Raw genomic sequence first — 17,176 nt, 5'->3', positions numbered from 1 at the left:
TAAGAAAATTACAGAGATCACATTAAAAAGATTACTGTACTCGTATTTTATCTCGGCATATAAATCGAAAACAATGGCTTCGAAAGTCAAAGTTAATTATATGGTTACTTATAATCAACTTTCACTTTCAAAGCTATAGCCGTAATACTTCAACTTTTTTCAAAAATACTTCAAAGCAATTTCAAAAATACTTCAATGCAATTTCAAGTAATTCTTTAAAAGAAGTATTACTTCAATAATTATTTCAATACAAACCGGACATATTTCGAGGAGCATGCGGCATTGCATCTGAGCTGGAAACGGGCCATAACTCAGAAAAGTCCTCAAACTAAATAAAGATAACAATGTTTGCCAGTTGGATGGGCTTTTCGGTAGAGTTTGACTATACATTCATTTCAAAATATCTCGGCTCGAATCCCGTATACTTAATGAAAAAAAACTTTAACTGCTATTCACCTGCATATCAGTCTTCATATAATTAGCAGAAGGCTTCTCATATCTGGGATTCGTACTGATGAATTTCAAACTCAAGGGAATTTTGGTCTTCCTCCGGGCCAAAGGGTATTCAATAAAACATAGAAAATATAAAGAAAAAGAAAGATTTTGATTGCATTACCTTGCGGCTCAGATTATTTAAATTCTTTGACTTTCAGAACCGACAAAATAAAAATATTACGTTCCTTGCTAGATATAACAGCTTTCGATTTATAATAAATTAATAAATGAGCTAATCTAAATATAAAACAGCAAGAAATACACTGATGTTTCCTAGAGTAAAGCAAAAATAATAATAATAATAATAATGAAACAGTTATATTGAGTAAGTAGTTATAGTTTTCTTACACTGTTCAGAAGAAACTGACGCTGAAACAATAACAACGCTTTCAAAAAAAAATAATAATAATAAGTATAAAAATTAATGAAATAAAATGAAGTGATAACGAGATGGAAATATTGAGTGAAATATTACTAAAAGCCTTTTCCTTACTGTCGCATTTCATGTTGTTTTTTGCTTTAATCTTCTCCAGTACTTCTACTAGCATAGTAATTGGCGTTTATAAGGAGGGCAGAGCAGGATTTCAGGAACTCAACTCAACCTTGGACTACTTTATGTTCTACCGTCAGAAACTCCATCATCTTATTCATAGCAGTAATCTTAATAAGAGTGCACCCTGCAGAAAACAGACCAATAATGATGCAACATATGGAAGTCTAACCAACCAATCGCATTTTCACTTCTTCGAAAAGCAGTGAACACAATAAGAATTTTCCCATTTTTCTGAGGTTAGGATTAATACAATGACGTTAAAGGTGATCATTTTGGCGTTTCTCTGTGCATCCTTTCTTCGGGGTACAAAATCGGATATCTATGACTTTCTTGGATCAGCGTTGTGCACTGAATGCGGTAACTATTATTTTCAGTTTGATAATATAATTCAAGTTTAATGTATGAGAGATTAGAAGAGTGATATGATAAGATATACATTGCTAACAGGAGGAGCATGGTATTGTGTGTGTGTGTGTGTGTGTGTGTGTGTGTGCGCGCTAAAAAGTACAATAAATATTATATTATTCGGTTATTTTTCTTTAAAAAAAATCAGCATTATTGACATTAATTTCTATTACAGCACTTCCGGAAATGGCACACGTAGACCTCCTTATATGTTATGATCACTACATGGACAAACAAGTAAGTATATTAAACTGAATTTTAAAAAAATACTAAAACCAAGAGTGTTACAGATTCTTTTGTAAAGTAAAACAGTACTTAATTTTTCTATTTATACAATCCTTTCTATATTAATCGAAAAACTAAAAGTTGATAAGTAATAATGATCACGGAGTAACAAATATTTCTGAGTAATAAAGGACCTCGAAGTAATAAGTGCGCTAAGTATTAAAGTCTCTACAGATACAGTATGACGCAGAAAAAACAGTAATGATGTCAAGTAAATCTTTTTGCGCAATAATGTAAATGAAAATTTTATAGCAACTTTCAACTATGAGCAAAGAATTGACAAAAATTTATAAAATAAAACGAAATGAAGAAATAGAAATAGAACTGTTTAATATAAAAACGATACTAAATATATCAGGAAATGAAAGTTTAAGAAAGACCAAAAAATTCGATATGAGGAGAATAAATCAAAGAAATAATCAAAATGAAAAAAGAAGCATATCATAAATGGTTAAGCAGTAAAAGATAAGAATATAAAATAGAACGTAAACGAATAAGAGCCATAGCTAAAAGAGAAGTCAGTAAAAGGCATAGAAAATCATGGAACTTTTTTTTTCTAATTTAGAACATGATTTATATAGAATAAGACTCATTGTATATAAGACATCGAAACGTTTAAATGCAAAATTAAATGCCGAATTGAAATCAGAAGAATTTCTAAATTTCTTTACGAATTATGGTCAAATAAATATTTTAAAAAAGATAACTGTCAAACATTTAATGAAAATGAAATGGAAATAACGAAAGAAGAATTAGAAATCAGCCTGAAAGAAAGAGGAAGATAATTTAGGTTCAGAATTACATAAATATGCAGGAAAAATGTTTCAAGAAAAATTTTTTTAAATAAAATCTATTTAACATGTAACCCACCAGCAGAATGAAAAAAAAAAAGTAGTGATCCCTATCTTTAAACAAAGTTGTAAATATAATCCTAAAAATTACAAAATTATAAAGGTATAAATATTTTAAAACCTATTATAAAAATATAGCGGAATTTTAAATACCAAACTAAGAAAATATTCCGAAAGCTTTATTATAGAAGTACAAAATTCCTATAGAAATGGACGACCATGTATTGACCCGGACTTTTCACTAAAATTAATATTAGTGAAAAGAAGAGAATATAATTTAGAAACATATATGACATTTATTGACTTTGAAAAAAAAAAGCATTTGACAAAGTTAAAAGAGGCATTTTATTCAACATGTTAAATGAAAGACGAATACAAAATAATATTCTAAAAGCTGTCAGAAATATATATCGCTCTCGGATACTATCATATCCTAGAGCGATAAACAAAGGAGTCCGACAGGGATGTCACCTTTCAGCAACAACCTTTTTTAATATTTATCTAAATAGAATAATTTATTTTTATTTATTCATATGGAATTCCCTCCCTTTTCTCCCCCGTCCCTATTGGGGCGAGTTGAGTCCCCTCATGTTAAGTATTTATGGCTGTAGATCCCTGTGTTCAGGGGGCCGGTTTGCCTGCTTTGGGGGATGAAAACCCGCAGATTAAACTGGGAGAAAACCCCTGCTGTTCACGTCCAAGTCCGGCTTACTTGGTTATGACTGAGGAAGATCCTTAAGCTACTCACGTCGGCGAACGGGAATCGAACCCAGGACTCTCCTTCCCCAGGCATATGGTTGCGAAGCGCAAAGCCACTAGGCTAACCGCGCGGAATGGAATAATAATAAAAGGGAAAAAAAAAACTTCCATCAGGGTATTAAATTTTCTCCTTCTGTGACTTAAACACTCTTTTTTTGCGATAACCAAAAAGTAATTACAAAATCTGAAGACAACTTACCGAAAGATATTTTCAAATATAAATGAAATAGGCAAAGGTTATGGAATGATAATATCAACAGAAAAATAAAAAACGATGGTCATTAAACGACAAGTTCCAATAAAGACTAAAATAGTAATAGATAACACGATTTTAGAACAGGTAAATTCATTTAACTACCTAGGATGTATTATTACATATGAAAATGAAAAAAGATATAAATCTAAAAATTGCGAAATATCTAAAAATAACTGATGGAATTAACTCTATATTTAAATCTAACCTAATACAAAATAAAGCAGACTAAACATATACAGTACAGTATTCCTACCAGTCTTATTGCATGGAAGTAATATCTGGACAATAAAACAGAAAGACAAACGTAGATTAATTATAGCGGAATTGAAGTTTATAAGAAAAAATGCAAAATATACTCGATCACAAAAGAAATGAAGAAGTTATGAAACAATTGAACCAGGAATATGTAATAGAAAAAATTAAAAAATATATGAACATAAATGGATGGAACATGATGAAAGAATGAAAACAGGAAGATGACCAAAACAGGTCTTAAATTACAAACCTTTAGGGAAACGAAAACTACGACTTCCTCTAAAGAGAATCAGCGACGTATTCTAAGGCCGAAACAGGTCCCTCAAGGCCTAAATCCGTGAAAAGCGTTATTATTATTATGATGATGATGATGATAGTGGTGCCATACCGTAAATGCGAATTTTAGAGCAACGTTCAACTATGAGTAAAAACTGGAGAGAAGCTTCATTTTGGTTAATACTATTTCATGTAGCGTTCATTAAGATACTCTCTGCTACATGTTAAAACAGTTTCCTTTATTTCTTCCTATAATTGATGGCTATGCATTACTTGTACGTATGTATACTGCAAAGTATTTTCTCAGAAGCATATCCAACGTATTAATAAGTGATGATGATAGTCACGCTGCGTCGCATCAAAAGTTATAGGGCGCAATGTAAAACACTCACAAACAAACCCGAAGCGGGATTTGAACCAGCAAACCGGTTGGAGAGCGGGTATGCAAATGACTCTGCCAACCATGCCTGCTCGTATTGAGGAAAAGTAAATCCAAATAAAAATTAAAGGAATCTGGTTTAAGCAGTAATTCCAATCACTTTTATTTAAACATCACTTGACTGAAGCCGTGGGGAAACATCTAGGTCTCAAAATTTACTTCATTTCGTTTACCCAGATATTTAAATAAACAGGTGACACCTTAAACATTACCTTTCCAAAATAATTTTACATTCCTGAATAAGATCTACTAATTCTTATGACAATCTGCTTGCAATGCTGATATATTATACACTGATGTCATTCAGACTTAAATAATAAGGATAGTGCAAGTTACATGTGGGTGATATTATAATATTAGTTCTCAAGTTATGTGTGGTTGAGATATAATGTTATTGACGCCAAACATGATTAAACCAGAGCCCGTTTGTAATGGCGATCGTTTCTTTCAAGGATTAATTTAAAATAATTAATCAGAGTAAAGTAAATATATTCTGTTAACTGGATATTAGAAATGCTACTTTCTCTATCAGTGGTATACACAAAGTCAATTGCTAACGGCTTCTGAAAATTACAAAAGGTTTATTTTTTGATTGCTACTAACGTTTAAATAATTTCAACTTTTTAAAAATTATTTGAATTTTTGAAGAATGCTTAAATTTCTTAAAAAAATATAATATTTTTATTCATATTTTTATAAACCTTTTACTGAAATTTTTTCCTTAAAATGAAGGTTGATATATTTCTAGATAAGAAAAGAAAACGTAGAAGGAAGGAGTAAAAATTGATTTTCAGGATGGACCCCTTTTTATTTATTTTTTGCTCTATTCCTCTCTTCATGGAATGAGCTGTTTAGAATTTGGAAGCATGGCGAATGTAATAATAAGATTCATCATTATTATTTCATCTCGAATACGCGAGATCGAATACACAGTGGACTAAACATATACAATGCATTATTCCTACCAGTCTTATTGCATGGAAGTAATAGCATGGCGAATGCAATAGATTTATTTTTTCATCATTATTATTTCATCTCGAATACGCGAGATCGAATACACATTGATACCAAAGCAGTTTTCTTTTTATTTTACAGTGAACAATAACCATATGTAAAGTGAATGAAGTGAGTGATAGAAATTTAAAAATAGTTATACGAAAAACCGTTTCTCACTAATTTATCATATTCCTCTTCAATTCTTAATTCGCTAAACGACCGTTGTATTTATGTTTCACATGCTATTGAGCTTTAGGTTATAGTTTTAAGAAACCGGATCTAGAATTTCCAAGGTTTATTTGCAATGTATATATTCACTGAGCATTGCAATGGAAATATGATTCTTTGTCCTGAGAAAGCAGGAATATGCCATTTCGAAAACGAATCGTGGTGTTTCTAAATGAGATAAATGAAACGGATTTAAACTATATTTAATTCCAATTTACTGATTCAATTTTGTTTATTGATCAATCGTTTTATTCTATATGAAACAGAAGAAGTTATGGAAATCCATTCCTTTGGCATGTTTCCACATAATGTTCCAATACCACTTAGACAATGATAAGACGTACTGGTGTCGTTTTAAACGAAATACAAGCCTCTCCCTTAAGGTACAGTGTGTAGAAGAATTACATTTTCAAGATGTTTGGTATTTCTGAATTAAAGTGAAATGAATGCAGTTTCGTTTCTTTCTAGAAAACCTTCAATTAGTTCAAAATTACTCATCACTGCCGTTTTTAACGAACATATCCGAGTTTTATTCCTTTTTGAAGCAGTGCACTTAACCATATATGAGAAAAGAAAATATAATGACTGATATTATCCTAATAAAAATAACACTTATTTTTATGCAAATTAAGTAAGACTTAATCAATTAATATCACATTCTGTTCAGTTTTCGATAACTTTATAATGAAATCACAATCAGCAAGGATTTGAATTTTGCCCAAGTATTGTTTTTGCGAAACTACATTATTTAGAACAAGTTGTGGTTCTACAGTGAAATCGAAATCAGTTAAGATTACAATTTCAGGTAAGTAACACTCACAGAGATTTTCTGTGTGTTATTTTAACGAAAATCGGACATTAATTGATCTGTTTTGAGGAGCATTAGATGGGTTGCATTTTGAAAGTAGTTGAATTAAGATACTATAAATATAATTGTGTTTAAATATGTTATATTAAAGTTCTATTTAAATTATCATTAAAACTGAATGCATATTTTATGTACATCGTACATATGATTCATATTTCTTTAAAGTACGTATCACATTATGCAACATGCATGGTTCGAAGTGGCGTTACAGACTGCACCCCAAGCATCAGAGAAGTAAGAAAATTTATGTGCGAAGGACTTTGGAAAGATTGCAGCTGCGGCCATTTTCCTGAGGTAATAAAATCTATTCTGGTGTTTAATTTAATTAATTTATAAACAAGTCTGCATTTCGTTCTATTTGACAGGAACATAGTTGTAACATGATAACAGAAGTTCTGGAACCGGGATTATTCTTAGAAACTTCTTAACAAGAGAGTGACCTCAATATTTTCTCATCATGAGAGAAATACATTAACATCCAGATTTTACATAATCTTTTTGCAGTATTTTCAACCACTATGGTCTTCTCTTTTCTAGGAATCTTTTCTAAGAATTTATATATAAATATATACAAATTCTTACAAAAAATGAATATCTACTTCGAAGTATTATTTCGTTTTCTAATATATATAAGCTCTTCAAGAAGATAAATGTTTTTCTCAGGTTCTCTGTTACCGCTTTCCTTCACTTTAACAATCTCATATCTCTTCCATAGGCTGCTGAGCCAGCAAAAATTTCTCTCTATTTTCGATTGCTCCAGGATCAAACTTGCAGATCTACTTAATTGCTGCATATTCCAAATCCATAATACTGACATTATTACGTCAGCATTATGTTGGCTAACATAATACTGATATTTGGTTAATGTCAGTTGGTTAATATAGAAAATATCCCTCATACTGTGTCTTGCAGAGAGCTGGTCTATTAATTTATGATATCACAGAAGCAAATTGCAATGGTTATCATTCCACTTTTTTCCAGAAGACATCCAGAATATATAATACAATCAGAAGCGTTTATGCTTATTGTTTAGTATGATTACTTCTTCTTATGTTCTACTGAAACTGTTCTTTTTTTTTTTTGAGTTTTCGATCTCTGATGAATTATATATGGGGTATGTTTACAGAAAAAAGTTTTTAACCTAGGAGTTCAGAAAGTGGACTATAGAATTGAAGAAAATTCCTTCTACTTAGGATGAGTGAAAGTTTTTGTGGATTATTTTATTTCCTCTAAAATACTGTAACCGTTGATAGATCCTAGACATCCTAGACCTATTGGGATAATCATATTATATTCATTCCCTTTTTCCAGAAGCTTGTTAACAATTCAGCGGTATAATGTTTTAAATAGCAGTTTGATACATGTGAGAGAAAACTAAATAGAATTTATTACTCCTATATATTTCGATGAAAATATCATATTATAGGCTTCAATCAGGAAGAAGGCAGACGAACTGGTGACAACATTTAAATTATGAACGCAATAACGAATCATACAACATGCCTATAATATAATGGGTACAACGAAACCTGAACATAGAAATTATTCATAATTATCATCCTCTCCCATATTGAAATCTGATGTTAAAAGGATCCATATAACCTATCTTAAAGGAACATATGAACAAATAACAAGGGCGCCCTTCGCAGATAAAATCTGTACACCACTTGCAAACCAGAACGGAAGTTCCCATCGTTTTTATCACCTATCAAAACACATTATCACCTCAATCCTTGCCTGGTGTTTATCAGAAACCTTGTTCTGTTCATCCTTGCTACCTTGGGCTGACTGGCCACTCTGCTATTATTAAACTCCAAGTAAATGAAGATTATATAATATTTCTGACTCTGAAGGAGTCAAAAATTGCATGATAAGCAATACTCAGGTCTTGCTTCTCATGCAATAGACACTAGACATTGAGTTCAATGAAACTGTACCAAGATGTTACATTACAGGAGGTTCAAACTTGATCGTCTGTTTTTCAATCATGCTCTGCAAAAATTAAGTTGTTGATTGCTAACAAGAGCGCAATGGATTTAAGAGAGGAAGACCCGGCGCGGGGGTTGATTAAAAGTTGTAACTTAGTCAACAAGATAGTGTCGTCACGTAAGCATCCCTCTGTTTAACTTATATTGGGGATGGTAATACAGCATGCATTTCGAGGTCTTATTATGTTTTTAACTAAATTCACGTTTAATGCAACATAATGTAAAACCCTCATTTGATAAAATTCTTATAAGCATCAATTTCAATTTAACATATATTGATATGCATGATCATCAACATTTCAAACTAATATTAAAGTTTAAAATAATTTTGGTTAAAATTAATTTTTATTATTTTAGAAACAGAAAGAAGTCATGGATTGTTTTGTCAATAATACTTTAACTGACCAGGAGCAGTTTGTTCGCAAATCAGTTGAAATTGGCCAAGTAAGTATCTTTCGTAACCTAATATTTTCACAAAATATTAGCCTCTATTTTATTATTATTTTTTATTTATTCCTTCAGTTTCATTTCAAACTTCTACGCGTACTTAATCTAGAGATCTCTCAGATGAAATATAATATTGTATACTTTCGGATAAAACAAAACGAGTGCATCTGAAAGATAAACATGTGGAAGAATTCGCTTATTTATTTATTTTTTCTTGACAATATACTGAGAAGCAACGGTTAATGTGCTCATCGTTCCAATTAATTAATTTTAATGGAAATTTTAATAAGTAACATTATGGATATTATTTCTCTAATCTTCATTAAACTGTACTGTATTAACTTCGACATATGAATGTGTTAGTTACGCTAATTACAAGCTATTGTCAATGCGTAAAAATGAACATGTAGTACATAATTAGTTGACAGAGAAATGTTCGGAACATCTTATTACCAGATTAATGCGATTATTGTAAGTTGGCGCAATCTATACCATTAAGACATGTAAATTATGTTAAATATGTGTTTAAGAAGATATTTTCTGAACATTTCTCTAACAACTAATTATATGCTATCTGATTATATTTGCGCATTTTCAATAGCTTATAATTCGCATAACTGACACATTCTTATGTCAAAGTTACTACAATAGAGTTTAATGACGATTAGAGAAGTAATATCCACAAATACTGCTTTTTAATAGTTCCATTAAGTAGTTGGAAAGCTAAGCACATATACCTGTTTTTTTTTCTTTTTTTCTATATATTGACAAGGAATAAAAATAAATCAGCGAATTCTTCTACATGTTTTTCTTTCAGATCCATGTGTTCAAGATGAGTTATCACAAACATAGAACCAACTTCAGGAATTTGACAACGGTTCATTGAATATCTTTCAAAATGTCTAATAGAACAGCTCCACATTTCCAACAGTCTCAGGAAAATTTGGCGAGTGAAAAACACATTTGCATGAAGAAATCATTCTCCATAACGGATTCATCTTGAATGGCACAATGTATGCATGTGTACAGCAATGTATGCTTTTGAAGTATTCTTAAGCGCCAACTGGGTTGGCTCTTAAGAATACTTCATAAAGAGTATTCCTCAAACGTTGCCTTTCTTGAACAGTGATGAGCAACAATATCTTGGGTTGTCCAAAGAACGACGCGACAAAGAAAGACGCCCCGTCACTATTGTATACAGGGCTGGATACTACTGTTAAATGAAAGAGAAGACTAAAGATAGATAAATTCGTAAAGTGCTGTAAACACACTACACTTGCTGAAATGACTACACACATCCAGATGATTCCAGATGTCAATAAAACAACAGATAATGGTTGATTCTACCATGACATTCCTGCAAGCATAGACAGTCACAACTGAGATAGGCGAAGAACATTGTGCACCAGCGGATTCATACATGACAAAGCGAAGTAACGAATCGATGTTCCTCTTATTTCAAGAGGATAGAACGACATCGGTATAGCGACAAATAGAGTAAACCATGGATTCCTCATATTCAGCCGCAGGAATGCAAGGACGCGAAGGGGATGATATCATTAGAATATTTCCCTGACATTCCTTAAAACCGGAATAACAGTAATACAATACGATATACCGACAGGCAGCTTGGTAACTGAGCAACGTGGTTCATGTTAGCCATTTATTATCTGTTAGTAAGATAGTAAGCCAAGTCATAGGTTACGGTCACCAAGTAGTTACAGAAACACACTAATGAACCAGGAGCAACGAGAAGAGATATTGTTGTCTCTGATCCACTGACAGCAAAATATATATATATATCGGAAAGCGTCGCATACATATCCCCTTTGTGAATAAATAATACTGCTGGAGGAATTTAGGAAACGTGCAATCGTTTCAAATCCTAGTTTTGGTTTCGAGCGATTCGTAATAAGGTGATTGTTTTCATGAACCGCGGCATGCATACTAAAGAACGAAAGGTTGAATTTGGTCGTGGATTTTGAATTAAATGAGTAGAAAACATTCATTCTAGGCATAAATATTTCTCTTATTTCATCCTAGCGATGTTATTCACAGAAATACCAATAGCAATCAAATCACGAAAAGGAGGAATATAAAGTAAGTAGATCACGTATTTTTATTATATCTTACAGAAAAGGATCCATTGCATAACCAGAAACAAAACGCAGTATGCACTTTTGTACGTGATGCGCAAGTGAGTAATAAGAAAAAGGAATTTTTTCATGTGTCTTTTGAACACCTGAATATCATAGTTTCTGGAGAAGACAGGGGTAGGGAGACTACCAAGAACAGAGTTAAATGAAGGAAGACAAGATTGTCAGAAAATGGGTAAGGACCAGGCAGTTGATAGTGTGTCTTTGTTTTCAGTTTTGGAAGGAAATGCAAGAAAGATGGTGGCGGACTAGGCTAAACAATATAAAAAATATCTATACAAGATTAATAAACAGCACATCTTTCAGAGAATTAATGTAGTGATTTTGTGTATGCTTTGCAAGAAAGCCATCAATTAATTGCATTGTTCTCTTTTGGATAACAAGTATTCTTAGATTTTAGGAGCACCACCTTATGTGAACAGTGTTCAAGGTTTGATGGATTTGGGATTTCTACAGTAATTGCATAAGCGAGACGTGTCATGATTAGAGACGTGTCACAACAGGAAGTGGTGTAAGATTTTTCTTGCAACTCATAACAGTGCTTGCTATGATACTTTTCAAATCCATTAATATATTACAGCGTGATACCCTTGCTCTCCTTTGCTCCACTGAAAGTTACAACAATATCACACTGTAAAGAGTTTGTAAAAGATAATTAATCTACAGATGACTGTGCACTACCAGGATTTTTAGGCTAAGAGAAACAAAAGTATACTATCCTCAGCATTCCTACAGGAGATGATTTGAGATCCCGGAGAGAAAGTAATTTATTTAGAGAACACCTGAGGAAAGGAAGCAATCTAATATGACACGCATTCCACTAATAGAAAGAAAGCTGACAATCCAGTTGCAAATAATAGCAGTCAGATCATACTATGGAACGCGTACTATGCTGAGCAGGTTAAACAAGAGCAGGTTAGAAATGTCAACAGCGACAATGTGAATGTTCCAAATCTTCACATGACTTATGTCTAAAGTTGGAGGTTTAATCATGAGATCATCTATGGATTGCTAGCCGCTAATTAGCTTGTGAATTTTTTTCATGATCTTCTCCTTTATGTGTACTTGAACCTAAACTAAGGATAATTGAGCGATTTAGTTGTCTCATTTATAATTTCTTTAATGACGCTGTACATTGGCGTGCTTCCTTGCTGTAATGTTGCATAGTAGTTACATGGCGAGTAGGAAAGATGGAAAAGGTATATTTACCAACGTTTGTTACTACTATGACGAAAATGTACACGAGAATGAGACAAAACGAGTGAAGGACGTTTCAAAATAAAGGAAACTTTGAAAACAATTATGTTCTGAGTTACAGAGAATAGCTGTCATCCACAAAATGCACTATTTCGAAGAAAAAGTGGTTAAGAGCATGGCATGTCTAGAGTGTTTGATTTTGAGTCCTTTCTGTTATTATGTTGGTGGGTATTTGAACTATATACGTTAGGACTATTTTAACAGCAATTACTTCTGCACTGCATTTCTTATAGTTTTATCTCTAAAACTGGACAAGTGATGGGATTTTATAGTGCAGACATTGATATTCTCAGATGATATCACTGCATGGAGATTTGAATCGCAAAATTTGAAGGACCAAAGAATAAAAACATTGGAGGCAATGCCGATCATAAAGAATTTTTTTAGGTTTAGCAATTTTTGAAATGGAAAATGAGATTAGATGCATGGAACTAAAATGACGGGAAGAATCATGTAAATAGTAGTGTGAATACCTTTGGTAGTCAGAAGTGCCATTAAAAGTTAAGTTCAACAAAATCCGTTCTACTAAAAACAACAGATAAATAACTATCCAAATAACGGATTTGGATAGCTGAGTTGGGAGTGTAAGTTCATAGTTTATGCTTTTGCAATATCTACGAACCTTATTTTTAAGTCTATGATACAGTTTGCTTTGGATGTATTATTCACTATTTGTATCGATTTTTTTTTTAGGTTGATTATGTCGTTCATAATATTTTTGCAGATCCCTATACTTTGGTGTTTGGTTGAGGCATTATTAGTGAAAGTCTTATATATATATATATATATATATATATATATATATATATATATACCTCTCACACTTTTATACTTCCCACTCTTCTGTGAGAGCAATTTCGAGCTCTTGAAGCGATTGTAGTGGCATCAGTCGAGCAGAAACGCGCCTACCTAATGCATCCCAGATATGTTCTGTTGGATTACTATCTGGTGAACAGGCAGGCAGTCCATTCGTTCAATTGCATATGGACGAACTATAGATTCCAATATCTCATCGCGATACCTTTAGGCTATTAAGAAACCGTTTCTAATAAAATGGAGATTAGTATGGCCACCTATACCTACTCCAGCCAATACCGTCAAACTCCATCTTCATGTAGGGTTTTTTTCGAACAAACTGTGGCTTATTTCTTGTACCACTTTCACGCCATATCAAGATACGTCTGTTATCTGGCTTCAGACTGAACCTGGACTCGTCACTAAAAAGTACACGAGCCCAATCCTCATTTGTCCAACTGCGGTGCTCCTGTGCCCAAATTCTTCGGGCTCTTTTGATGTTTGCGGTAAGTGAAATGCAAACCATTGGTCTTCGAGTGAATAAATATATGGCACGAAGACGATTTCGTACTGTCTGTGTCGATACCAGCCTCTCTCTAGCTGGGGCAAGTTCGCTTCGAAGTTCTGTTGTGTTAAATGTTCAATTTCTTCTGGCAAGTAATGACAAATACTGATCGTCTGTTGGTGTTGTTGATGCGACCTTGATCTTGTCTTGTCTTCAAACATTTCCCGTCCCCAGAAAGCGATTCCAAAGTCGCGAAATTACGCTTTGAGATACACGACACGCTTGAGGGACAGCTTGTTACATTTGTTCAGCATCTAATCAACCAATGGCTCTCCAAACCATGGATTCCCGGATATCATGTTGCTCTGCCATTTTTAACAAAATAATGGGTGGTAGGTGACACAGGTTTACAGTACAAGTGATACTTATGCACTGTGGAAGTGCATAAGTATCTTTTATACCTCACCACCTGCTAATACAGCTAAGATACTTTTCAACAAGTCTTAACATGATTTTGTAAGCAGTTGCGGTCTCTACAATGTTGTATATTAAGAATATTTTAAAATGAATGTGATATATTTATAAATTATTTTTATAAGTTTATAATTTATAAGAAAACCAAAATATCCGCCAGTTGGTTTGAGCAATATATACACTATATATGTGTGATAAATTACCATAATAAAAATGAAATAATCTATTAAAGATGTATATTAGAATCCACAATGGATTCTAATATTCTATTCGATTCACAATAGGCTTCGTTCGAATTAAAATGTCATATGAATAGTTTTATTACCAAAAGCCAAACATAATAGACCACTCAATTTCTGAGTTAACATGTTATACCTCCTTGTTTATATTTCACAGCTTTGTGGTCTAGACGAAAGCCCAAACTCCTGCATGTTCTATAATAAACCGTAGTCATACGATTTTGAGGTAAGTATATTCCAATTACAGCTCATAAATTTTGGAGAGAATTAAATATTTAAGGTACTTACTTAAGTGAAAAATTTAAAGTAAAGCAATTTTATTTATGTTATCATGAAAAATTAACGATATCTGTTTAAAAATATTTTTAAAACAAATTACATGCTTTTAAAACATGATGCTTTCTGGTATAAGTACTACAAATTATATGTTATGGTTAACCATTAAATTAAATGAAATAATAAATTAAAATAAATTAAATTAAATAATACCAGAAATATAAAGGTTTATATTTCTGGTATTAAAATTATAATTATTACATTTACTCTATGGGTTGGAATGAGGTCACAAAAAAACATATCGTGCTCTATTAAAAACACCCTTCACAAGTGAATGAATAAAATATTAGAAAAAAGAAATATTCATCCTGAATTAAAAACAGATACGATTACCATTTTGCGCAGATGACTGATGAATATATCAGCTAGAGGTTGATGGTTTCTTTAGACTGAAGCGAATAAAGAACCAACCGTTACTCAATTTAAAGCACAGCAAAAAAAAAGACTCGATTCCATGTGATTCTATTCATAAGGTGAATATCTGATAAAGGCCATTTGTTATTGTGGGAAAACATCTAATATGATTTTTCCAAATTTGCAAATATTTCTGCCGTATAACCAAACATGGTTATACGGCAGAAATGCCGTGTTACCATGTTTATGCCGCAAACGGAAATATTGGATCAATAATTGAGATGTTTTCGAAATGTTCAAGTAAATTTCTGCTAGAGTTGAAGAAATAGGGGGTCTATTGCAATGCCTTCAGTTTGTCTGTAAACTCAAACGTTTATAGACAAACTAAAAGGACATCGATCACAAAGTTAAAGAGGCCCACACAGCCCTATCGGCATTTCGAGGACCAAAATTCCAATGTCTCATTTAGATGAACGATAGTAAAGAACTATGTAACGTCGAAACTTATTACTAGTTAGGAGTGGTCTATTTTAAAATCTCTAATTATTGAAATGAAATCATAAACCTTAATAGATCTCACAGTAGAGGGATCAAGGAGGTCTGAGAGAAACTTGGAGATTTTGTAAATAAGACTTCGTATAGAGTCCGCAATTGGTCACAGATGATATCCAAATATCTGAATTTCAGAAGACAATAAATCTTGTGTTATCTTGAATGATAGATTCTAAGCCTTTGATCGAAATGCTTCAAAGCGAAATTATATGATATAATAAAGAGTACTTTATAAACGTCTACTGGTCCCTGCTCCCTGCGAATAATGACATGGACGTTTCGATCTCGTAAGAGAATATGTTAAACTGATATTCAGAATAATCTAAAAAATAGTAATAGTAAAATGGTAAGATTTGGTTATTACGCAGAATACAAAGAGTTTGTAATTAAAGGAATGCTGAGATATAATGGATTTGGAATACTCGAAGCGCAATTTATTTCCATCCTTATTACAAGATTACTTATATTTAACTAAACATCTATCTAATTCGTTTAAGTGTATTTTGTTTTATTTTGCTATCGTTGAAATTCTGATTATAATAATTTAACTTTAATAAATTATGACACATTTCATATGATGATATTATTATTATTATTATTTAGTTCTTCTACCGTGTGTTTTATTATTTTTTTCAGATTTAATTCGAGGAAATCTAGATATATATATATATATATATATATACATGGACGACAACAACAACAACAGTCTGTGACTCCATTAATTTAGACGATAATAATTTCAGCACACTGAACGGTCTCGGAACATTTATTAAAATATTTGACAATTCATTAATAATAAAATTATCTGAAATCAACTTATTGTTGAATATATGTTATTATTATATAAAATGTATATGCTGTAGAATTCAACTTGGGGGTCTCTAATTTTTTCTGTTATTTGAATAAAATATATAATTAATATGTTGTAAGGAATCTCTTTATTTCTGCATTTATTTTTTTCAAATTACCTCTGAGAGAGAGCGAACGTTATACTTTAATGTTCAGGAACGTTATTTATCCCCCGGAGATAACTCAACCATTAAAAAACAAACAAACAAAAAACGTATTAAATATCAGTGCAAGTGTGTGTTGTCCATATGAATAATGATGCATATCTGTTTAGTTCAAAAGAAACAACTTCATGTGATCATTCTCATGGCCTGATTTTCTTCCCAATTTTCAAATAATTTTATTTGACACCCCAAATATTTTCATCCCATTCAGTGGTTGTAGCAGAGATATTATCATGAACGAAGTCATTCAAGGGGCCTCCGGAGCTCAGTTAGTAAAGACAAAGCAAGCCCTTTGGTCCGAAAGACATGTGTTCGAATTCCTTACATAACGCGAGGACCCTCTATCAGGCCTTTTCTAATAACGGTGATTTAACCGGTCTCATACGGGGGGGAG

At 32.3% G+C, this 17,176-nt stretch overlaps 1 protein-coding gene across 1 annotated transcript; it reads left to right on the top strand.

The window, feature by feature from the left end:
- The first annotated feature begins 1,270 nt into the window (after nucleotides 1-1,270).
- Nucleotides 1,271-14,738, top strand: LOC150110398 (uncharacterized). The gene is made up of 5 exons (XM_090397310.1): nucleotides 1,271-1,405; nucleotides 1,629-1,690; nucleotides 6,832-6,960; nucleotides 9,012-9,098; nucleotides 14,685-14,738. Exons 1-5 carry the CDS (start codon nucleotides 1,300-1,302, stop codon nucleotides 14,736-14,738), a joined length of 438 nt encoding a protein of 145 aa, XP_090253436.1. The 5' UTR covers nucleotides 1,271-1,299.
- The last annotated feature ends 2,438 nt before the right edge of the window (nucleotides 14,739-17,176 follow it).

Source organism: Typopeltis vanoorti, chromosome 1, assembly GCF_054136105.1.
Source record: "Typopeltis vanoorti isolate ZY-2024b chromosome 1, IOZ_Tvanoo_1.0, whole genome shotgun sequence".
Taxonomy (NCBI): Eukaryota; Metazoa; Arthropoda; class Arachnida; order Uropygi; family Thelyphonidae; genus Typopeltis; species Typopeltis vanoorti.
Note: the sequence above shows the minus strand (reverse complement) of the source record. Positions and strands in the feature narration are given on the sequence as shown.

Excerpts from the sequence above, each read along its gene's own strand:
- LOC150110398 (XM_090397310.1), top strand. The coding sequence starts at position 1,300 with ATGACGTTAAAGGTGATCATTTTGGCGTTTCTCTGTGCATCCTTTCTT. Across the intron at positions 1,406-1,628 it reads AGCGTTGTGCACTGAATGCG|CACTTCCGGAAATGGCACAC; the intron begins GTAACTATTATT and ends TTTCTATTACAG. Across the intron at positions 6,961-9,011 it reads GCTGCGGCCATTTTCCTGAG|AAACAGAAAGAAGTCATGGA; the intron begins GTAATAAAATCT and ends TTATTATTTTAG.